The sequence below is a fragment of the Osmia lignaria genome, chromosome 6 (assembly GCF_051020975.1).
Source record: "Osmia lignaria lignaria isolate PbOS001 chromosome 6, iyOsmLign1, whole genome shotgun sequence".
NCBI classification, from domain to species: Eukaryota; Metazoa; Arthropoda; class Insecta; order Hymenoptera; family Megachilidae; genus Osmia; species Osmia lignaria.
The window spans coordinates 9,817,157-9,841,479 of NC_135037.1; the positions used below are offsets into that span (position 1 = coordinate 9,817,157).

Genomic DNA, 24,323 nt, shown 5'->3' on the forward strand with positions numbered 1-24,323 from the left:
TCAAAATGCAGTTGGTGTTGAAACGAAATTTTTTGGTCATCATTTTTGTCTAGGTTGACCCATCACGAACTCGAAAAAACCGCAGGAGAGTGGAAGAAAGCGAAGCAGCAAACGTAAGGGAAACAGAGGAGGGGTGGGTGGAAGATGAAGGGAAGTGGCGAGATTATTTGAATATCCCGTATTTAAGATTCGTCCGGCGTAGTACGGGGCAGTGATTGCCGGCTTGGCAGGCGGGTCACGTGGCTGGCACGTCATACACGTCAAACCGACCCCCAATGGAAGCCACCCCTATTGCGCCTAAGGCCAGCCAGCCAGTCCTGCGAACACTTTACATTCTATTTTCACGCTGTACTGACCCCGATGTATGCGACTTTCTTAACATATTCGCCAGATATTGCCTCCTGGCACGTGCTCGACGTTCGCTCAATATTCATCCTCCAAGCGAGAATGATTTCCGTTCGCTCTTAAGGGGTTACATCACTTTTCAAAGATCGATATGTACATTATTATCAAAAAAAAAAAAAAATTAATTCATTACACACAGATTTTTATAAATCACTGGAATGGTTAGCGGATCCCTCGATAAGTCAAAGTTACCCTCTGAAAATTATGAAGAACACCTGACTCGTTCTAAACAGGGTTTGTCTGCTATTTTATGCGTGTCACCGCCCCCACAGTGTTTTCACGGGACGACGAGCACCCCTGGATTTTCCTGGGGCTGTTCGCGAGCCAACCCCGCCAAAGGGGAGGTCCAGCTAACCGAGTTAAATAACGCTACATTAGCGTCCTTCGACGATACAAGGGCTGTCCGAGTGTGAAATACCCTCAGGCTTATCAGCCGGCCGCAGAGCTTTTTTATTAGCTTCCGGCCGATCGTGCTTCAACTATCGGCCCTCTACCGACCCGTCGCTTCTTTTTCGCGGTGGAAGGAAATTCAACGGGATATGGGAGGCCATACTTTTCCTCCTCCCGACACGTTTAATCGAGCTTGGAATTCGTCGCGTAACGAGAAAACTAAAGTGGATCTACTTTCGAATCAGCTTTCTATTTTACTTCAGATTTATTTCTAATTAAATCCTCCACCTTTCTTCAGATTTCTAAATTAAGATCCATAAAAGATTTTACACCAACAAGTAAGTAATACTGGAATAAATAGAGGAAGGTTCGAGGTAGAGCCCGATAATAGATTTAATTACTCTCTTCGGAGGGGTTGCTCCTTTCGCGAGGATGACCACTACAACTCCATATTCCCGTGGAGACGCGTTACGGCGCCGTTTACCTGGCCGCTTTGTCTTTTGTCCTTTTGCCACAATTACCGTCGTCTAGACACGGCCTTCGTTTCTCCGCGAAAATGACAATTACATAGCGCCAGGATCGCTTGGTCGACCGTTTCGAAAGAAGAAACGATCCGGTCGCTCGTCCTCCGAGGAACGCCTCCGCCAGAAGCTTCCTTTTCTTTCCTCTCGGCCAGCTATATTCCGCTCGACGGAACAGCGAAACCTTTATACCTTTAAACGAACCGTCTGCATGTGCAAGCTGAAACGGTGTCCCGATGGAATCTAGTTCTGGAAATAATTTCGAACAACCTTCTTCGAAAACGAAATTTCCAGAAACATGACCCAGTTAGAAATTATAATAATTTGTTAAATAAATAAATAACACACTCCTTCGTCAAGTATCGAGTCTCTATATCATTTCTGAATATCCTCTCTGTGGCATCCCTTTTTCTTTCTATTGTTACCGACACTCTCGTTCTTTCGCCCTGCCTTTCACAGTTCTGGCTTAATGGCTGACGCGGCTATTGAGTTTCCGCAGAAGCGTAAAAGATCCCTCGAGGAAGGTCGCGAGACGTCTTTCTTTATCGACCAAACTCGCGCAAGGTTCCGCACATCGATAAGTACCACGGAATAAGGGACGTATCTTGTCCGGTCTCTTATTTCACGAGATGCATGGGAAAAATACGTGAAACGTTTGTCGTGATCGTGAAAGCAAACGACAGGGGGTGCGAGGGTAAAAAAAGGCGCTGCGAGGATCCGACTACTCATCAGCCTGTTGCCGAGCCACCCTCTCGAAACCGGTCTAAGGCTGGTGTATAAAAAATCAGGAGGGTTGCACCCCATGGAACGCGGCGTTTCGTGCAGTCGATGGCAGATAGCTGGTCGCTAATTGATTATAATAAGTGATCAGGAAGTGGAAGAGGAAACGGGGTGGAGGTTCCTGTCGAGGGGTTGTCGAATGGCGTTTAAACGATTGCTGGATAACACGATTCCTGTTGTCGCGGTGAAAGAAGAAAACAAAAATATTGTATCGTATTGCTTCCAGAGATTGCTCCGTGATTAAAATTAAATTACACTAATATCCAGTGTAAATATTGTTTCGTTAAAGGAGTATCCTCTCGACAGGAAGAATCGTCGGGATGGAAAAGGAGCAGGGACGTAAAAGAGAAAGGAGGAGGAGGAGGGAAAGAACACGAGACACACGGTACCGACAGCGGGGGCGTTCGACAATTTATCGTCTTCATTTGGCCACGTCCATATTTATTGCGTCGTTACGAACAATATGGCGCCTATTAAGCGAAATACGGGCCCCACCGTGGACGCGGAATCGAATTAATACCCGGCTTGCGCCGCCGCCGTGTCCGATAATAAGCTTAATAAATATTGATTGTTTAATTAATGTATAATCGACGCGTGGGACACCCGCGCACCATCGGCAGTCCGTTGGACCGCCCACTCGCCGCCACGAATTTATTAAATGTTTCTTTGCAACGTGGACACTGCTCGTCTCGTGTGTATGGAATATTCTGTAATAATCAGCCTGAAAATTGTGATTATCATATAATACAAGAAAAGTGACAGTGAAACGGAAAATGGTAGAAAACTTGGGAACGTTGATGGAAGTGCTAATTATACCTTCTCGAAGCAATTGGGGATGATGGCGCGCGAGAGGAACTCGTCGACAGAAAAGAACGGCGAAAAACGTCTTCGCCATCTGTGGGAACGTCCGTTCCATTAATGGAATCACCAATTGCAGACTTATTGGTTTAATTGCTAATTGCTAGTCTCCGTCTCTGTCTCTCTGTACACTGGCGAAACGAGCAACAATGGCGCCGACACCCACCACTCGATGGATACCATTTTCATAAATGATTTTCCTTCATTTTATTCGTGGGCCAGAAGAATTAATCTTCATTAATCGAACCTTTCAAACATGTTCGAGGGTGGAGGACGGAGACAAGAAAAGGGAACGGAAGTCGTCCGCGGGCCCGTGAGAAATATGTCGGAGAAAGAAAACGTCTTCGAGTCGATCGGCTCTCTCGGTTCGCGATGCTTCTTATTTTCTTCGGCCGCTTGTTTTATCCAGCATTCCAAGAAACTCCTGCTATACCTACTCGTTTCCATTTCTCCTAACGCGATTTGCGGATCCATCTTTGGCTCTGCAACCAGTTCGCGAACAAACCATGAAAGATTTCATTGTCTTTTGCGAGAAATATTTTATACCTCTTTTGAAAAGTGTTTAATATATTGTGTATCATTCTCACATGAGTAACATACGCGATCGTGGTATCTACTTCAAACATATTCGTAAAGAGGAAGGCAGAGATATCAGCCGGGTAAATATTAACACGAGAACTGCTACACAGCAGTCGAAACGACTGGCTTATATAGTTTTATAAATATTACTCTGAAAACAGAGAGAAATCATAAGAGCGAAGAATCGTGTGCAAGCAGAGGAAGCGAAAACCATGGTCAGCACTCTGACGGATCAGCATATTCCGTTTACGGGACACTCTGTCGGCGTTAGCCGGCATGATAAAAATCTGAAAATCCCGGAGAAAGCCCTGCCAGAGAATTTGAATTTGTCGAAGGGACGATGGGGTGTGAATGGTCGGCCACGTCGGGGCTCGTCAACATTCAAAACGAGTCCGCGTTGTCACCCTCGGTCCGGATAACAAACCGAGCTGCTTCTGCTGGAAATGCTCGTTAACGGGCTGCGAACCGTTCCCGTTCACGTAACTCGTTTTTACGAACGTTCGTCCTTCTTGGAAAGCCAGCTCGAAGAATGAGTCGTCCTCGTTGATTACGGCGTGGAAACTACGAAAGACCGGGACCTGCTCGATTTCGGCAAATGAACCCGTAGCACGAAACATTCGTCGAGCCTGGCAAACTTTGACATCCTTAATTTCGATAAAATAAATGTTGCAGTGTAATAATAAAAAAAAAAACGATCGCTCGTGTAAGCGTACAGTTTTGTATTCCACGAATTAGTTCACAGCAGGGATGTTTTTAGCCGGTGATTTTGCGGAAAGGGAGGAGCTGGAGAGTCGCGGCGAAGTACGAGCAGATCGACGAGGATGGAAATCCCGAGTGTCACGCGACGGGGATCGGTTTCGCTTGGAATGCAAACGACTCTCGCGATAAACTCGTCGTAGAAGAGCCACTGGCTACCGATCGGCACGGCCACGATACGATAATACGTCTTCCTGCTGATTTTGTTATTCAAATCGCCACGGCATGCGGCAGGACCGAGGTGAGCGTGGAAAAACCGTTCTATTGAATGCCGAAACGGCTTCCCGAACCCTCCCGCAAGAGCTTCCATTCACGCCCGGCTATCCAGAACGTCCGGTTCTTGCGGCGACGCGTCCCTGGTAAAGCCGGTCGCTTAGTTGCAAAAAGCTTTACCACGTATCCTGCTCGATTCCCGTTAAGCTTCGAGCCTCGATCGGAGCCGAGCACACGAATTCATCTGGATGCTTCGTTGAATCGAATCTTTGTTAATCTGCTTGGATTTCCGTGAAATAAAGGTAACAGAGCCAGTCTGCCTCTTAACGACGATCACCTGTCGTTAGAACGATAGAAAGTTCCCCTCCATCGAGAAGGGCAATTATGATCGCGTGATGATTATTTTCCGACTAAAATAGCTGGGAACAAAACAGTATTAAACAGAGATTCGAGATTAAATGAAATTTTCCAGGAAAATGAAGCGTTTCGTGAATCGAACCGATAATCACTGTATAACCCGCTGTTCGTTATTAAACGTACAGGGGTGGTGAATGGGGAAAAAGTGAAACGGGAACGAGAGCGAGAAAGAAGACAAAGAACGAAGAAAAATATCGTCGCGAGTTTACATTACAAAGTATGATGAGGGACTTGGCCGTTCGAGAGATCTCCATGAAGACCGCGTTAAAAGAATCTCTGGTCTGACCATATTGGTCGAACAGGTGTGCCCGTACGACGCAGGAATAAACGATTAGCGATTCGATTAGCATCCGCGGATCATATCGATCGCGGGTTGCTTGCATTCCGAACGATACGCTCGTGCTTTCAGATGCGAGTATCTCGCAATCCCCCGGATTACAAGGTTTTATTTACACGCCGCTCGTTCTGTTTAGCCTGAACAAGGAGAAGGAGTTAATTATCGATCACTCGTTACCAAAGGGACGTGTGGAGTTTAATTAATGAGCTCTCCAGTGTCATGCTCGGAACCATGCAAAAAGGTTGGATTGAAAATTGGAAAGCGTGATCGCGCGTGTCGCACCTCTTTCTTGTCCATTCGTGATCGGATATCGTTACTTCTCACGCCATGATCTATTTTCAGTTTCTTTTCTAATTCAATTATTCGAGTATTCGAGGGATGCTGTTCGAATGGTTTCACGCGATCCTTTCCACGTAAAATATATCATAAAAACAATTACACTTGGTGGCGAGCTCCATGGCGGTTTGTCATTTGCCTGAAAGAATTCTTTCGTGCTGTACAATCGCCCTTTTAACTCGAGGCATTATCCGCCGGCCTTGTCCCTCTTCCCTCGAGCCAGCTTTACGTCAAGCTCGTAAAACAGTACCATTCTCCTCGATGAAGACATCGTTCAACCCCAAAGCTGAAGCAGAGATTCTTAAAAAACTTTACTTTCTGATGGATACTATCGTCGCGTCAGCTGGAAATCGAGCAAAACTTCCTGATAATCGAACCCAGGGCCGACGTATGTCAAGAAACGCAACACGTCGGGGTCGTCGTTTGGAGACGATAGAATACGTCAGATTTTAACGAGCGGATCAGTGTCAAGTTGTATTGTAATGGGACCTCTGTCTAAGGGATGTCGAAAATTGGAAGCAGTCTTCCACTTATGTTAGACAATTCGCGAGACGATTCCGTCGGCTTCGTTGAAGCTTCTGCGTCTCTCATTCGCGAAGCGGACATCGTAGGATGCTAACAAAGCTCCGGAAGGGTGGCAAAAAATGCCCGCTCGAAGCGGACTCTCGGAAATGCCGAACCGGTCGTAACTAACTGCGAGAGGATCCTCTCCGACCAACGAGAATACCACGATTTCGGCTCAGCTCTCTGTTGCATCTGCCTACGATCGCAACGAGCGGAGACGAGAGGGCAAGGCTGAGAAACCGAGCGGAACGATCTTCGAAACGAGGACAAACGGCAGAAGGACCGGCAAGAGGATCATTGGCAACCTGTGTTTTACTTTATAGCATTTAGCCCCGTTGTTTGTCTTATTGCCATTAGCCTTCGTCAATTAGCAATTGTATTTTTAATGCCGATTCCGTGAATCGAGACGGTGCAGGGCCGGTCACGAGCAAAAGAGAGGGGTCTCAGGATGAAGAGAAGCCAGTAGGAGAAAATCAGATAGCGAATTGAGGGGGATGGGGATTCGAGTGGTCAGGTGAAAGAAGGGACAGAGAAGGGGGCATGTCATTAGGAGTCATTAATATCAGGGGCCTCTGTAATTTGACACACTTCCGATCGCCTAGCGCCACCATCGCCACCCGCTCCATTTTTCTTCCCTTCCTTCTCCTTAAACCTGTCTATTCTCTCTCGTTGCACCCTGCTCTCATTCTCTTCTTCCCCTTCTTTTTCTTCCTCAATTTCTTTCTCCTCGACTGTGCGTACCTTCTTTCCATTGCTCATTTTTCCAAATATTTTAGGGGTTTAAGATCTAGACGAAATCTTTTTCTCTATTGATACATGTGGATGCATCAGAAAAAAAAATTGCAATGTTTGGATCGCTAAGAGAGACGATGATGCATCATCATTCGTCGACTGGTTTCGCCTTCGGACCCGTTCTCCATGGCGGCCGATTAATAAAATCCCCGCGGCGATATCTCTCCCCCATCCCAATCCCAATCGCTGTCCATTCGATTTCTTTGTCGTCTGAAAATTTCTCAATCAGGGCCTTTCCTTTCCCGCGACGGATTTTCTGCGTCCGGAGTGTACAATGTAAAAGCTCATCGTTGCAATTAAACGTTGGCCGCGCTCGATCTTGCCGGTCCGCGCCGGCAAAAAGCCGGCTAAGAAATAACGACGCGGATTTATAATGCCGATACTTGTGAGCCTTTCGCTCAGTCCGCCGTGTCGTATTATTCGTTTGTGAAATTTATGTTCCTGCCATCGGCGAAGGTTAAACCCTTCGGTACGTTAATCGTATCGCGACTGGACAGAAAGAGAGAGAGAGAGAGAAATTGCATTGGACGGATCGAAAGGAGAAAGAGAAAGAGAGAGGAAGAAGAGAGAAACGGACGACAGACGGACGATGAAACTCTGTGCAAACTCACCTTGTATGGATTCCGGCGAGGCTGGCTCCTTATCGATTCGGCCGAGCGCGTCGCTGGCTGCAACAAAAAGTGCAACGGGGCCTCGTTAGTGACGTCGCGTTATAAAGCCGCCGGGGAAACCTCGGCTTTTTCTCGTAAAAATGATATATGCGATTCCAAAAAGAATTTCCACGCGCGTGCGAGAAGCGCGCGCCCTGCGACTTACTCGTAAACATCGGGGTAGCAATTAACCCTCGAACACGCGTACGTTCTTTGGATTCTTTACGATGAAATAAATCATTTCATTTTCAATAACTTAATACACCGGTGAACCGGTCAGACACAGAGAAATCAATGCGATCGTCTTACACTTCCCTCCATACGTCATCGTTAGAGTCTCCGTTATTTTCCAGGACAGAGGGACTCGTAGATCCGGTCGTATTTGCGCCGGGTTATCCAGTCCCGTATTGAAATGTCGTGCGTGGCGAAAAAACGAGAGGAAAGGAAAAAGGTGGGATTATCTGAATACAGTCGTTTCAGGGGTGAGTTGCAGCCCCCCAGGGGGTAGTAGGTGGTCACCCTAGGTCTCGTTGGAACGGTATTCGCCCCCTCTTCCTGACGTATAGTGGTCATCTTCGCTCGGAATTACCACCGTCTCCTTTCCACCAGTCTCACACCGAGGGGTTTCCAATAGATTATTTGAATATCGATCCGTTCGTTGGTTCAGTTTGTTTCTGGGAATCGCGAAAAGGGTCCCATTGCTGTTGCCATGTGTCACCATGATTGGTCCCGTTTTAGCATAATTCGGATGATTGATAAGAAGGCAGGCCTAGCTATCTCTCTGATCACATTTACGCGTCCCTCGGTTTAATCAGGCCGGACGAGGGCTGAGCAGTATGGTTCCTCGAAATTATGGGGGGAAAAGGATTTATGGTGTTCGGTCGTTAAGATTCAAAGAATTTTTCGGCAAGATCGAGGGAGAGATTAGTAGATTACTATGCATTTATAGTCTGGGAGGTAATTATTACGGAGAATTAATTTTAATTACCGTTAATCAGTATCGCGAAAAACTGGACGGGTGTATAAATTGAATTTGCGGCCGGGATAGCGGTGAAAAATTTTCAGCCGCCAATTAAACGGTGGCCGAGTATCAAACGAAGAAACAACGACCATAATCGCGGAATAAGTTATATGTAGAAGGCTGGTATAGCGGCTAACTGAAAAAGGAAACCGAGTCGAGAATGCGAGCACCGCGGTCTAACGATCATCGGTACGCCTCTGAAAAACGAACAATGCGAGGTCCTTGATGCGCTCGTTTTCATTATTAAACGAAGGACTGCCGCCGGGAAACTGGCACACGTTTACATTAAATATGAACATCGACCTCGTTCGTATCTACTTGCAACCATCGGCTTTTTTCCAACGGCGCATTAGTCACTACGCGCAAACGCTGCCCCTCGGCGGTATCCCTTGCCGATTCCGAATGAAAAACTCGATTAAAACGAGCCTATGATCCATAAATACCGAACGTTTGATTAGCAACTTCGATCAGTGTCATCGGTATCGTTAAGATGATAATCGTTTAAATAGCTGCAGGATGCGTTTTGTATTAACCTGATATATTTATCAAAATGTACTATGTACTCTCATAAACAATTAAAAAAATGTCTCTATCATTGATTTGATCAAATTTTACCACCATTCATAGATGATACGATCGTTGGTAGTTTTTTAATAGAGAACGAGCTGCGATAAACACGAGCCACCCCTTTTTGCGCTGAAAGTCACCGGAGGATCGTAAAGTAGTTACGTTTTTCACATCCACCTATACAGTATTCACGGTCTGCTCGAGAATTGGGCTTTAAACACGTTCGTCTTATTTCCATCGCTCGTTTAAATTGTTTATGGCTGCGTGTAAAAAACGACCACTATTTCACGGTAATATACTGCGAGAACTAGTTTCAGGCATCTCTTGTATCTCACAATGCTAAATGTCATCGAATGTATAAAACGTAGAAGATCAATCGTAACATATAACAAACCTTAAGGCCAGGATAATCACAATTTTCCCATTCTCCTGTCTATCAATCTCGTCGTCGAAGAACCGAGATTTTCGGACGATTCCACTTATTAATTCGACAGTACCGCCTTCTGACAGGCCGGAATCGCGTGTCTACGGCCACGATCCACCCCCCTTCCACTTCCCTTAGTATTCATAAAGGTCAGCCGTGTGTGGCTCGCAAAGTGCCACCTCTCGTGCACGTATTCCCATTCAGCCGGTTACGTGGACGAGACACCTGTACAGCTAGCCGACAGCGCTGCGGACAGGTGAACTCGACGGACTTCCACTTGGTTGCCGAAGAACGTACGAACTAGCAACTTCCATCGGAACACCGTGATTATTATGATCAGCACGAAACAGTGTATAGAAATGATTATATATACACCTTTCAAACCTCGACTCAACAACGTATGTTAATTTTGTATTTCGTAGAAAAAAAAGTAGTAATCAATAAAAAACGTGTTATATTCTAATAAAAAAGCAACCTCGACTGGAAAGACAAAAGAATGGTAAAAACGTTATCCTTGACGAACTTCTCGCGTATTTTAACATCGAGTCGATCAGTCAGGTGTTGCTCCTACGATGATTCATCAATGTTAACAAAGAGATCTTTGAAGAGAACTTCTTCAATCAGAAACCTGATGTTTCTTTCAATTTTCGTTATTGCGCGGACAACGAACAAGCTCGAGAGATCGAATCGACTCAATTTCCGGGCCGCGTTCTTTCGTTGGTCAAGCAGCCAGCGGCGAGTTTCAACGGAGAAACGAGATTTTAATATTTAAACCTCGCCACGATACAATAAGTGTAATAAGCATAGAGAGACGGTTGGCCAGCGTACAAGAGACGGCTGAAATATTAATGCTGACATTTTCGTTGCTTTTGCGGTGGTTCAACCGCACAACCTCCTCCTCCCCCATCTTGGTCAGCGCGCTTGCTTTCAGGCTGCGGTTTCCGGGGAACGATATTGCGCCTGGCCCATTCCCGTCGCGATATATTCTAATCGCGCTGAATTCGCAGCGAGCACGCGTTTCCCCAACTTTTCCATTTTTTTTTTCTTCATTTCTCTTTTCGCCAATGGGTCACGACCAGCTAGACTCTATCTCTCTCCACGTTCTCCGGTTCGAATCGAAGAAGCACCATGAATACCAGATGCGGGATCTGGATACATCTAGTTTGCGTGGAGCCGGCCCTCTCATCAATTTTTAAGAAGCACCCTGTGTAATACGTATGCACTAGCCGTTGGCCAGCCGATATGGAAACCACGTTCCCAGCGAGGATGCGCCAGGGGGTGAAATCATGCCGCCACAACGTGTGTGAATAGCGATGAGAAATCGCTGCTGGAAGACGCCGAGGATGAGAAGCCTTTTCTAGGAGAAGAAATTCGGTGACCAACGTCGTCTTCTTCGACGAGTGTCATCGATGAAGGAACAATGTAACGAAGGGTTGCCGTTTGAGGAGCAATATCCATCTATCATGAAAACTATGTCAAAGCTTCGGACGTTTCATGAGAGTTGTAAGATTACCAAGTAAATGGTGGTCGGTTGAACGAATTCATCGAGATAAAAATCGACGAAGAATTTTCATTTCGTCCCTTCTTGAAATCCTCGCCCGTATTCGTCAAGATAACCGAACGAATAAACGTTTTCCTCCGTTACGGAAGGAAACCTTAATCCGTTGGATGCCGGACCAACTGCAACCTTCGTGACAAGGAGCGTACCGATGGAAAAGCCGTCGGATGAAGCAGGAAACAGAGAGAAAGAGTAAAGGGGGAGAGAGATGCTGCGCTGGAAACGGCGTTCTTGCACGTGAGCCGAGACTTTTTCCAATTACTAACGGCGCCATTCGCGAGCCGGCTGGCGGCGATTATTTTTAAAACAAGAATATTCCCTTCCGCCCCAGGACATAATGAGGAGGTGGAGGTGGACGTAGAGGCACGGTCGGAGGGCGCGATAATGGCGGCCGTTATGAAGAAATCAACCCAACCCCCAGTCTCACCATCCCCGTCCACCCGCTATCCCGTCCCTCTGCCCACTTGATCTTCCGTCTCCATGGCGACCGCCTTGTCCAACGGACCCCTGCTCGCACACGGGGTGGTTGCGAGCATTCTCTTTTATTATGACTCGCTCCACCCGCGAAAGGGTTGCAACCTCCTTGCTTCTTCTTCTTCGCCGCTGCCACCCTGGCTTCCGATGACTTTGAAAACCTACGTAGCTGTTACGTTTCTAACCGTAGGGGTTACTGACACCCTCGTGTCATTGACCCAGTCGTCCAAGTCGACTTGGATCAAAAATCCGTCCGGAAGGTCGGTGACGCACGGTTTAAACGATTAATTTTTCTTTCTTCCAGTGAAGTATTGAAAAAAAAAACTTTTCATACGTACATTTTTACCGTTTCTCTGCCCTCTGGCAAGTCAGTACGAAATAACAAGCAGCCGCGAACCTTCTCGTGGTAACGATAATTTCCAGACATAAAGAGGTAACCAGATCGTTCCGTTTTGCCGAGAATTTCCAAGAATCCCTGATGTTTTATCGGGACTTCAACTCGCGCTCGACCGGCCAACACTGCCGTTGGACCCCTCGAATTCCGCGAAGCGTAACGAGCATTTATACGGGTGCAAAAACGGTCCCAACTGCGTTCCATGCAATTAGGCGTTTTCGCTGGCGATTCGGCTTTCACGCGTCCATCGATCGATCATCCCTGGTCCCGATAATCGTTCTCGAAACGCTTTAATCCCGTGGCGAAACTGATGGATTCCGAAATAATTGCTCGCGAGGAATCGTTCTTTGATTCGGTGGGGCTCGAGATGCAGCAGGGGGTGTCGCACGACAGAAGAAGAGAAAAAAAGAAACGCATGGACATCGATAGATACGATAGGGTAGTGAAACGATCGCCGCGGATAGAAATTATTTGAAATTGATGAGGACGTCTGGATGGGAAGGGTTGGGGTCGCGTGTCGTGCATTCGATGCATAAAAGAACCTCGGCCCCCTTTTATTGGTTTTCATTCTCTGACACGCGCGAGACCTTACACCCCTTCCTTCGAGAGATCCAGCAGACCCCGCCTTGGTGGCCCCTGGCAATTCGAAAATGGCGTCGTAATTTACGGCGAGTTAATTCGACGCGATTTGTAGGGAGGCTCGTACCGGGCCACCAGAGGAACGATAATACAGTTACACGCCGCGGTATATTTATATCAGGTATGATACGTATCGACGTTTCAGCGATTTATTGGCTCCCTCTCGTTACTCGGGTACCGTTTCACCGATGAAAAATCACTTCGTCCTCTTATCGTGAAGCATTAAAATGCGATGTACCGAGACCATGGACGTTCCAAATTGTTATCTTGATTTACGTCAATCGTGACTGCTCAGGTGGTCGTTGCTTGATCGCGAATCAAGATACCATTCGAGTGCTACATCTTATACGATTGAGGAATAATTTAATCAAGTTTTCCAAGTATCGACTGTAACTCTGTAAATTACAGTAATTTAATATATTCGAAGTCTATTTCCTTCAAAATCAAAAATCTTGATTTTTCATACATCCTCTGAGAAATAGGTTGATCGAATGAAGGTTTATGACCGTTCCAATTCAACGTCGTACACTTTCGCACGTAGCTGATTACGATATTTTCGTTCGAGTTACCGTGAAAATGTGCAGACACGTAGGACAGGTCGTAGGAAGAGGACGTTTCGTTGCACGTACAGCTGTGAACGAGGGGCCATTAACGGCCTCACAGGGACGCTTACGCGAACCTTTCGCTCGAGGGGGTGGTTTTCCAGGCGACTCGCTGGTGGAAGCATCCCGAGCACCACGAGAAAGGGGAAAGAAACGAGGAAAACGAACTAAGTGCTTCACGCGGTGAGGTAATGGAGTCGACTTATTCGTCAGGGAAACGCCTCGGTCGGGAGCAATTGAGACGGGAAGGTAGGTACGTACAGTGTAGAGATGAAAAAAAAAAACCAAGAGAAACAACTTATAGACAAGGTTTCTGTACCGAACGTACGCGTAAAATGGCGTTACACCGGGTTGGATTGTGATTAACGAGCTTTTGATTAAGGACCGCCGACGCGACGGTATGCTGGCTGACTGAACGTTAATATGCAAAAATGCACCATGACAACGGTATTCTTCCGCTGTTGATGGTTATTTAAGTACGTCTAAATTGCGGCATTCGAGCCTTTGAAGTTCTGACTTTCGCTATAGTTGCTCCAAGATCCTCGACGGATTAATTGGACGAGATGTTACACGCACTTTGTAATATCTGATACCGAATTAAATTGTTTAAGTGGATTTAAATTGTGATGCTGGCGGGCCTTTTCAGACTTCGTTTCTGGTGAATTAATTGGAAGAGTTATTACCGAAAATTTGCAATAATTGCAAGACTTACGAAATTGAATGAGTATGCCTAAATTGTGACACTAACTTCTGCCATCTCTTCCAGCTTTCCAAAACAGACACGAGTCACTATCTATGATCAAGCGGTAATGTTCCATTAAACGAGGCGAAACGAGGCCGTACACGCCACGAATTCGTCGAGTTCGCTCGATTAATTAACAGGCCTTTGCGTCTTGTACGGTCCCGGCCGGCGTGAATGAAATATTCATCGAATGCAAATGCCGCGGGACGCGTGTATAATCCATTAAAAAATAATAACGACAGAAATTCGCCTTAATTGGCAGAATAGCCGCGCTGACATGGCAGCGACTCGTTCCTGTTGACGATCAAACACGACCCGTGTCTTGCGTGTGTACAAGCTTGCGACAACCGACGATGCTCATAATTACTCGGTAATTAGAGAGCTTTGTACGATGATCATCGTCCGGAATATCGGCCTTTCATCCGCTCGATACACGCTCTCTTTTCTCTAGCGATTGTAAAGACAACTAGGAATCTTAATTTTATGTTCGATATGAAATGGAAATCTTATCGATGGAATTATGTTCAATTAACGTCATCCATCGTGATCATGAACGTCGTTATATCGTCTAATTGATACTTCAAACTTAATTTTATGACGAATTGACAGTTCAGAGCTATGGGCATCAATTTTATCGTCCGAACGATGACTTAATTAACGTTTCAACTCCGAACGAACCGTGAACGTTAACAGAGTTCACTGAACGTTGATTAACAACTTATTATACCCTTGTCAATGGAATTAAATTTAGAAATTCTGAAAATGGTTAATACATAATATCGTCAACGAAGCGATTCAGTCTCGCTAAAACGGCGAGCTTCTTCTCGTTTCTTCGTTCGTTCATTTTCACCCTCCCGGAGATACAATTTCTCGGTGCAAAAAGTTTCTAATGACGGGAAATCTAATATATATCGTTTCGAGCCAGCCAGCCGGTCCCCATGCGAGCAGCTTTTCTTGTAATTAAGTTATAACTAAGAACACGCGCGAGAGAAGAAAGAAACGACAGGATACGGTTCGAACTGGCGGCCGAGGGGGTGGGAAGGGGAGGTGAAGTAGATCCTCGCAAGAGTGGAAAACAATAAGAGGGCTCCGTTAATCCGGACGATATATTATATCCAACCAGAGTGCTCCTGGCAATGTCGAGGCAGCTGTATATATACACACACTTGGAGAGAATAAGGGGGTGAGAAAGGGGTGGGTGAACAGAGTCCAACAAATAAAGAGCAACAAGATGTAAGGACTTTGTTTCCTGTGAATACGCCTGTACTTACAGAAGAAATTTGGATTTTTGTTTGACAATTATCGACTGATAAACTTTAAATTTTATTTTTCATCGTCTGTAAATCGTTAATGGAACAATAAACATGAAGTAATAATAGAGGGTTCTTAAACGTTCGGTTGTAATTTTTTTACCATATCATAATTTTTCAAGAAACGATATAAAATTACGAAATTTATGATAGATAACTCAACTCCGTGTAGCAATGAAACAAGGGAGGCAGTTAAGAGTGGATAAGGCAAGAGGGAAAGGAGAGATCAAGGCTCGATAATTATCGTAGCGTGCAAATATCGATAATACACCGATTGGGAAGAAGAAAACGAGAGAACGATGGTATGTCGATGGGATGGGGGGAGAGTTTTACCCGCCTCCGGACGAACAACTCAATTGCGCGAAATCGAGTTACGTAGCAACTCGAACGAAGATGTAATTAATTAATTCGAACGCCATTTTGCTACTGACGGCCAAATGAGAAATATTATTTTCAGGAAGTGGAAGAGACTGAAATGATCAGCTTCGAATTTTCTCTTTTCCATTACTGTAATACTTAAGAAGAAGAAGAAGAAGAAAAAAATGAACAAATTACCACCCTAATGGAGGAAACTTTCTTTTTTTTTACTCCGCATGCTTCTATAAGGGTTAAATAAAATTTCAAGTCCATATGGTTCAGAAATGAAGAAAAAAAAGATGAAAAAATAGGGGGAGGCGAGTATCGATGGATCCCAAGGAAAATCTAATTAAACTGACCCCGTAGAAAAACTGGTTTCTCCAAGCAGCATGGAGCTTCCAGCGAAACTCTGCTCGTAATCTTGGGAGGGCACCTTATCAGATCGTTATCAGCCGATCTGACCGCGTTCCTGCTTCTGGGTTGGTCACGATCCGGGGCCCAATGGCCCTCGTACCTTCTCCAACCCCTCTGCCCTTCGCCAGAATGCGGGTACAGTACCTTAATTAAGCGTTATGACTTGAATTCCTTGTTAAGCGAACACGTAGCCCCCCTTTCGCGGTGCACTCGACCAGATCCTCGTGGGGGTTTGCTACAAATTTGTGACCATCTAACTGGAAGAATCCCGTGCACCCACAAACAATCGTGTTCTACACCATTTTCTTCGTCCCGCATAAATTTTTGTAATTTCATCGAAAGACAGAAGGGTTGGTTTTGTATTTTAACATTACTGGGACAGTATTATTCATTTTCGCTCATGAAAATCGATGGTCGGTCGAGAAATCCTGCGGTAATGCAAAGCGTGACTGACGTTCGACTTATCGCGCTATATAATCCTATTAAACTATCATTATAAGCTTAGGAAACATCGTAAGTGCTCGCCGATATTTCATGAAAATTTATGAATTTAGTAGTAGTCCAATTAACATAGTAGCCCCTTGTTCCCTTACCCTATAAATAGTCGATCCATGATGATCACGATACTCCTTGATATACAGTACTTTTAAAAACAAGAATAATAACAGTCGATGGAGTAGAAGTAAAAGGGGTGAGAAATCCCATAGGAAAAGATAGAAGAAATTTAAGCGACATCGAAATGGAATTCGAGTGCGTCCACGGATAATCCAAAGCGTATGGGGTGATTGAGGCTAGTACAAACGAAGAGGGTGGGGACTTTAAAATGGCGGGAAGCATCCCTACTCGACCTAAAAGCAACCCCAATCGTTGCACGCTGGTCTAATCACAGAAAGGGGGTTGGTTTTTGCATTTCGTACCCTACCAGCTGAGCTATTGACTTTTCCTCTTCCTCTAACTATACAATATTAACCAAAGAAACACGAGAACCTTTATAAAAAGCTGTCTCTAACGATACAAATTAGCGTAGACAGAATTAGGAGTATCGTTTTTTAAACAGCAGATAATCAAGAGACATCACGATGGGGGTAGGAAAATGGATAAAAAGGAGAATGTATCAGAATGCAGAAAGGGACCAATTTAAAAGACCACGTTGGCTAATGCGGGACACCATGGTTTTCTATAAAAATTCTCGACATCCGGTTGACGCATGCTGGTATTATCATTCACCGAACTCGATATGGGTTCAAGCTGGGGATTCGATTATAACGAACCCCACGTTGCGTGCTCGTGACATTCAATTAAATTATAATTTTCTTTAAACGATGTTACACGCGTGAAAAATAGAATATTTCCGCTTACGTATCCGGAAGGTCGGCTTCGCGTCCGCGTGCATCTTCCTCTTGCCCCCGAACTGACAGATACCGATAACCATTAGAAAGCCTTTGACACTCTTCTTTTGGATATCAACTTCCTCCCCTAACTTCCTGTTTCATCGAAAACGATCGAACTTCGACTGCACTCGCACTCGATTCCAATGTAAACAAACCTTTTTACCAGCGACACATAGAGAACGACAGATTCGTTCATTCGATTTCAAATTAACGACACGTTCACAGATTTTCACTGGTGAAATTGGCAATGAACACACGTGAGATATTTTGGAGGAAAAAAAAAAAATGAAAATAGCAGGGGTGCCCCAAGTTGGCCTGTCGGGGGCAACTTGTCTACTGGTGAGCCAAGAGCTGTCCGTTCGCGTTGGTCAGCGCTGCCCCTCTTCTCAGCTGGCCTGTGGGGGTGCACCCCCGCAAACCCTGCTGAGCAAGAGAGAGAAGGAACAGCATCGAGAAACAGAGTCCCTACGTGCCTCTCTGCCACTCTCTTCTTCTTCTCTCGCCTCGTTCGACAGAGGGTACATACATTATCCGACCCTGATCCTCGATCCTGAACGATCGACGTCTCTCTAGCCGCTGCACTGAATTATAGAAACGTTTCCACCCCTCGATTCTCGGCTCGACGACGCGTCCGGTAGCCTTTTAATTTCGCGGCTGATCAGAGTCGCTCGGACCATTCGAGTGGAAATTTTGAAAAAAATTTCTTTCAAAAATCGAATTTCTTACTTTTATCCTTTTATAATTTATTTGGTTCTATAATGTACTGAAGAAACTGGTAAAAGAAGGTTTCGTTGCCTCGTTTATCGGGCAAACGATAATTAAGCCAATGGATTAATTAACCGAATTAGACAATTCACGGATCGATCCGGGTGTAAGAATAATTGAGCGTCGTTTTTCTCTTCGTGGCTCGTGTTTGTATCGAGAAACCGTGGGAAGGCCAATTCCATCGCAATTGCCCAATCAACATTTACAATAACGATGAACATCGGGCAGCTGAAACTAGCGCGTGAATTAAGCAAAGTCATTACAGGAATTTGCTGATAGACAATGATCTCGATAAAGAACGTTCGTGTTGCACGTCTCGTCTCTACCCTCCTCGCACTTTCGAACCCTCCGAGAAGATTTACAGTCCCGTCGTACGGATTGGAAATGTAGATTTTCGCAAAACACGGAAAGCCCATTTCCACCGGTGCTGTGTAAAAAGAAAAAAAAAAATTTACAGCACCCCTGCGCCTGGTCCTTCAGTCAGGGACGCAAATCTGTTTTTTCTTCTCCTTTCCGGAGGTTACCGCCTAGTTTTACGACTTAATGACTCCTCCGACCGACCAGGCATTTCAAAATTCCGATAAACTGCACCGTTGTTGTTCCTTCTTTTTTTTTTCTCTGTTCGTAGTTTCTCTTCGCGCACCCTTCGACAGAGGAAAGGGCTGCCAGAAAATACGACTAAGAATGGAATTTACTGCGATACAAGACAACGGTCTAATGCTTGACCGTTCTCATAACTCGATTCGATTCTATACACAATTCGTGGTATTCTTTTATCTTCATTTTTTTTTCATCCTATTCGACCCATCAACTCAATTTTTCCGTCTCGAATTTTCCACCACTCCGAGGGCACAGATATATCATTTGCCGGTGAACCGCCTTTCCGTATCCGTATCGATCAGCGAAGAATCGAGCAAATTTTCAGTGAGTTTTCCTCGAAAGAAAATGCGAGATGTCCCAGTGTGAAAGGCCGTACCGTGACCCCACCCACGCTTTCAGGGGGGAAATCAACGTAAGGGTCCAGCATCCGGCGCCCCTATTTTGCAACCACCCACCCCCATTTCCCTCTTGTCTGTTCGTCGATAGTGCATTTGACCAGAGCATTGTCCGGCGGAACGGTCCATTGTCGGATTGAATCATCGGTCGGGGTTGGAATATTCAGGGATGGCCGATGGTCAGTAGCCATTATTGTTACCTCTACACGTATGTGTGTGTGTACTGTCACTCGCCACTGTCCACTCACGTCGAGGTAAATGGATACACTCGAGAATCTGGAACGTGGACACATTTCGGCTTTTCAAAGATCGCCAGTCGGCTCGTGCCTCGCTCTCTACCCCCTCGTGAATTATTGGCTTTAATTGTAGCCACGGTAATGGCCAGACTGGGACAAATTTCCGGGCGGGAAGCTGGCTGATTGTTCGAACGAGTGGAAACGGTCGCGTGGCTTTGCGAGCGGATCGAGCGTTAGAAAACATTGTCCGGCGTGTAATTCGTGGAACTCGAGCGGATGATTTGAATCTGTTTGCTATTTGTCGTGATTTCATTCGTAGGGAAAAATAAAATTTTGGTTTGATTCTTTAATTGCTCAAATTTGTGAAAATTAGAGGAAGGCTGGATCGACTGATAAACTTTCGTTAGGGACTGAAGGGGTTGTGGACATTCCTCGGGGTGAACGATAATAATATTCTAACATTAGTCGACTACAATTACCCACGCACTAATATTTCTAAGTCTGTTTTTGTGATTAGATAAAAAGCATGACAGGTATACCGATATACAGATTTTCTATCGAAACTCGAGTATTGTCCTGTATCGAGAGGGGTCAAGCGAGCTTAGGGTGCAGCGGACTGCGTCATTGTGTATAACGCTATTGCTCGTATGTCGCTCGTGTCCTGCCTGTTGGAGGTCAGAGGGCAGATTTTCGACCATTCCTACGGGGTGGTTTATACCCTTATTATGACACAAGGGTCACGTTCGTGTTTTTCATGAAACGGGAGAAACAGGAAGAGCGTGGGATTGATCAACCGAACGTAACTTTGTTGCTGTCACAAACTTCTGTTTGACCGATAGAACTTTGTATTAAAAATAGAAAATCATAGATTCGTCATTCCGACGATTTACTAGTAATAACTTCGAATGACAGTTCGGAGAGATAAAACAAAACGCAACCACTTAGAGTGTTTTAGTCGAACATACTGTTCGCTAAAAGGTGTATTCGACCACAGAAGCACTAATGAGTTCATAACGCTACTACCTGAGGAAGGACCGGAGGCGATTTCAATCTTCCGATCGGTGCACCTTTCGACATGCTAATGCGAGGGGACGTCCGGTCGTCTTTAAGTCTTTCATTACTGTCGGGGCCACGTTCTCGATACGTGCTTTCTGCTATCGTCGACACGAAAGTCCTTTTCCAAAATTTTTCACCGAACCACCGGCTCCATTGAACTTGCAAAAACCGCATTTACATGTCTATGCGCCCGAGGAAGGAAGGGTAAGTTCAGGTAGATCTGATATTCTGGAATTTTTAATATTTTCCGGCGGCGTTCTTTGAGTCATTGAAAAGTTTCCATAAACGCTGGATACGACGATTACGATCTACCTTGCAGAAATTGTTGACTTTAGTATAATGCAACACCGTCTTTTTTCATATTTCTACTTGAATGTCACTCGTGTTATCTGGATAATGCGTGAATTATCACGAGATTCTTATCGTCCATGAGTAACCAGTTTGTTTATCGAATTACGAACGATTTTACCTGGTATTCTAAATCAAATACGAACGAAATAGTAGATTAGAACTGTCAGAATTATAGAGCAGCATATCGATTGATTGATGGTAAAAGTTTTTTTTATCGATCGTCGAAGAGAAAATATTTCCGGAAGAGGGAAACTAAGAATACGTCCGCAATTAACAGCAAACCGTGGTCCGTTCGACGAAACCAGATAGGCTGTCCATAACCGCATTCCATATGCCCAGACCGAGGGTTGCCGTAGCTGGCCACCGGCAGGTCCGCGACCCAGGAAGTAGGTAGTAATTTCGGGCACAAGGCCCACTGAAATTAGCAGGCAAAGAGCCGAGAGATGATTTTCCAAAATAACACGTCCCGATACAATGGGGAAGCAATTTCCCGAGCACCAGCTGCTGCCACCTATCTGATTTATCATCTCGCCTCTTCGAACCTCTCCTCTTGTCTCCTCCTACTTCAGCTTCTTCTCTCTACCTTGACCATTGAAAGAAAACGTTTTTTTCACCGATAGATCTGTTTTCTATAAGGAAACTCCGTCAGATAATTACCTACACCGTCGAATCTATGAGAGCTGAAGGATCTATAATCAATGTATAATTTTAGAATCTCTACCTTGGCCCACTTGTACGGGACATCCTGTAGTTTTCACAGAATCATCGATACGAATTTTTCCTCTTTTTCCACCGGGTTATTCCGGCAGAATCAACGAAGAGGAGGATAGCAACGCGGCGAAGCCGTGGAACGCAGGATTGTTTGGCCGTTAGCTCGGTGGAATGCGAGCAGATGGGGGTTGAGAGGGGGTTGTTCAATCGGTTATTGATTGGAAATGTAAGCTGAAGCGTGCAGACCGAGGGGGTGACTCGAGAAGAGGACGAGAAAACAGGGAAGGATAAAGATGGAGAAAGACGGAGAGCAGTACAGAAACGACTCGACAGATGGCCATTGGTCAGCGGCAAAGTTTGCCAATCGAGGAAACAGCATCCGATCGTGTTCGAAATTATTAGATCTTTGAAAGTTTGAACCGAGAAACCTCTTTAGCCTTCTCTTGACACTTGTCGCTTCTTCAGACTCGACGTTGCAATTTTATTTTGAAAAGACAGTTGATATTTAGATTTAGAAAGACTCGGGGATAACCGTGCGAGGGTTAATCAAGCTGGGAAAGCAGAGAGGCTATCTCCTCTCGATCAAAAAAATTCCTAAACCGAAATCGACCATCTGGCAGCGGAGCAAAAAGCCTGGTATAGCTTCGTTCCTCGCGGAGGTAACGATTCACGGCTAATCGGTATTATCGGTCCAACTGGTAAGGGTGCCAGCAACACGGACGACGAGCGAGAATGAGAGAAGGGTGCGAGGTGACGAAGAGGTCGTTCAGCTAGGTGCTTAACGCGCTTGTAGGCGGAATATCGACGCTGCCGATCGTTTACCCAAGTGGAAGCTTCCCGCGAGATGGCCGTCGTGTGCAGAACCGGGACCGACTTGTTTTTCCAAGAAAATGTGCAAGAACGGGACGGGATACCCCTCGACGTTCCATCAACTCCATCCTTGTTGGGTCGGAACCGCACCAACCACCATCATTGGCCTCCATGCCCGCTACGATAGTCAGAGCCTAGCTCCCTCGCATCCCCCGGGCAATCTTTTCAATTTAAAGTCAAGTATTATGGCTTAAATTGCATTATGGTTTCCTTCCCCACGAAGAAGGTAGGACGAGAGCAACAACGAAGGGCGGCTCCTTGTAAGCAAGACTCAATCACGCCGCTTAACCTCTGACCCTGTAGCCCAGCCGAGCATCCACACACATACACAGGCAGCAACTGCGAGTACCAACTCCAACACGTTCTATTCGTTAGCAGTAACGATGGAGTTTATGTATCATAGAATGATTGTTAAGTCTAGGATACACGAGTGACAAATTTTTGTATCCCATACCTCAAACCTTAAATTAATAACTGATTTACATTTCCAATAAATTTCTTCTGAAACGAGGCTCGAAAGTGATTGATTTTCCTTTTCATCGCGCGATCGGTGGATCGAGTCAGCTGGAATAGGTGCGATGATACGCGATAAATAAACGGTCGAGCGAATCGCGTAATAGCAGCGTCACGCGGCGCGATATCTCGATCTAGCCGAGGAAAAGCGAATCGAGAAACGCAACACACGGTGGACGCGTAATATCCACGAGGTGCGAGCACGAGTTCCCCGGCGTGTTCGAGCGTCTACACGCTTTTCACACGAATGAATGGAAACGACTCGCAGAGACTAAGCTGAGCCTTGAACTTCGCGTTGCAAGGGAAAAGAAAGAAGAAAGAAAGAAAGAAAAAAAAAAAGAGTCACGGCCTCGCCTCGTAGCACCTTTGGCGGCTGTAATCACGCGTTCCGCGCTGTCCATGAGGCGTGTAACAGATACCTGGAGCGAGCTGGTGTGTGCTCCCGCCTCTTTTGCTTTTCCCTTTTCCGGTATTACGTTATCGGTTACACGTGGGTTCACCTGCGTTCGTTGCGCGTGCATTTATCGCTCACTCGCCATCACTACTATCCCGCTTGATAAGCGTCGATCGTTCTCGCGGATCGATGGAAGCGGAAGATCTCGACGATTGTTCGATAGCGTTACCAAGAACATTCTACGAGATGAATATTATTAGGTGTTACGTGGCATAAAAGTAAATGGCACTTATGATGTATCAGGTCTTAGATGCAGAGCGTTATAGAAAAAAAAAAAAAAAAAAAAAAATGATCAAATTGTAGTTAAAGTCAATGTGAAATCTTCATTAAACGTTCCTCGAGCTAAGAAAAGAGCGGTTGCAAGGCTTGGACGTAGTCGAAGCTCACGCGGGGGACCGTGATCGTCGGACGTGGAAGCATCCGTTACCGTCTGCGTTCTTAGCGAGCAATCCTTAAGTAATATATTTCTCGGGGGTAATTGCAGGCAGCGATTTCGTGCGGCTCGTTCGAGATCCACCAGATACGTCGTACCGCGCCACGAAGCGTGTATTGCACGTGCAAAGAAGCCGGGGACCAGACGAGCAGAGAGAGGATCGGAAGGTAGGTGTAGGTACATACGGTAGGTTAGAACGCGTAGGTAGAGTACCTATTCGAGCTACGGTAACATAGATAAAGAAGACGGTCGTGTTGCCTTTTCCGATCAAGCGAGTCGAATGAAGAAGGGAACAGGGAGCGAGAGCGAATAAAGTCGAAGCTTGGAAGAAGATCGAGGGCCCGGATTGAAGAGAAAGCGAGAGAACGCAAGATAGAGAGTAACTGACTTCTTGGCCGGTGCATATTACCGGGCTGTTAGAGGGCGGAGCTGGCTGATGAGTTAGCAA

The 24,323-nt window shown here is 45.7% G+C and overlaps 1 protein-coding gene across 5 annotated transcripts in view; it reads right to left on the reverse strand.

The window, feature by feature from the left end:
* LOC117607549 (uncharacterized) overlaps window positions 1-24,323 on the reverse strand; it is an 89,122-nt gene that overhangs the window by 11,238 nt on the left and 53,561 nt on the right. For 4 of the 5 annotated variants that reach the window (XM_034331365.2, XM_034331368.2, XM_034331366.2 and 1 more), the window contains exon 4: window positions 7,560-7,616. The exons of the other annotated variant lie outside the window; for it this stretch is intronic. In XM_034331365.2, the coding sequence (XP_034187256.2) occupies window positions 7,560-7,616 (57 nt within the window). The remainder of the gene's footprint in view (window positions 1-7,559; window positions 7,617-24,323) is intronic. 5 annotated transcript variants of the gene reach the window in all.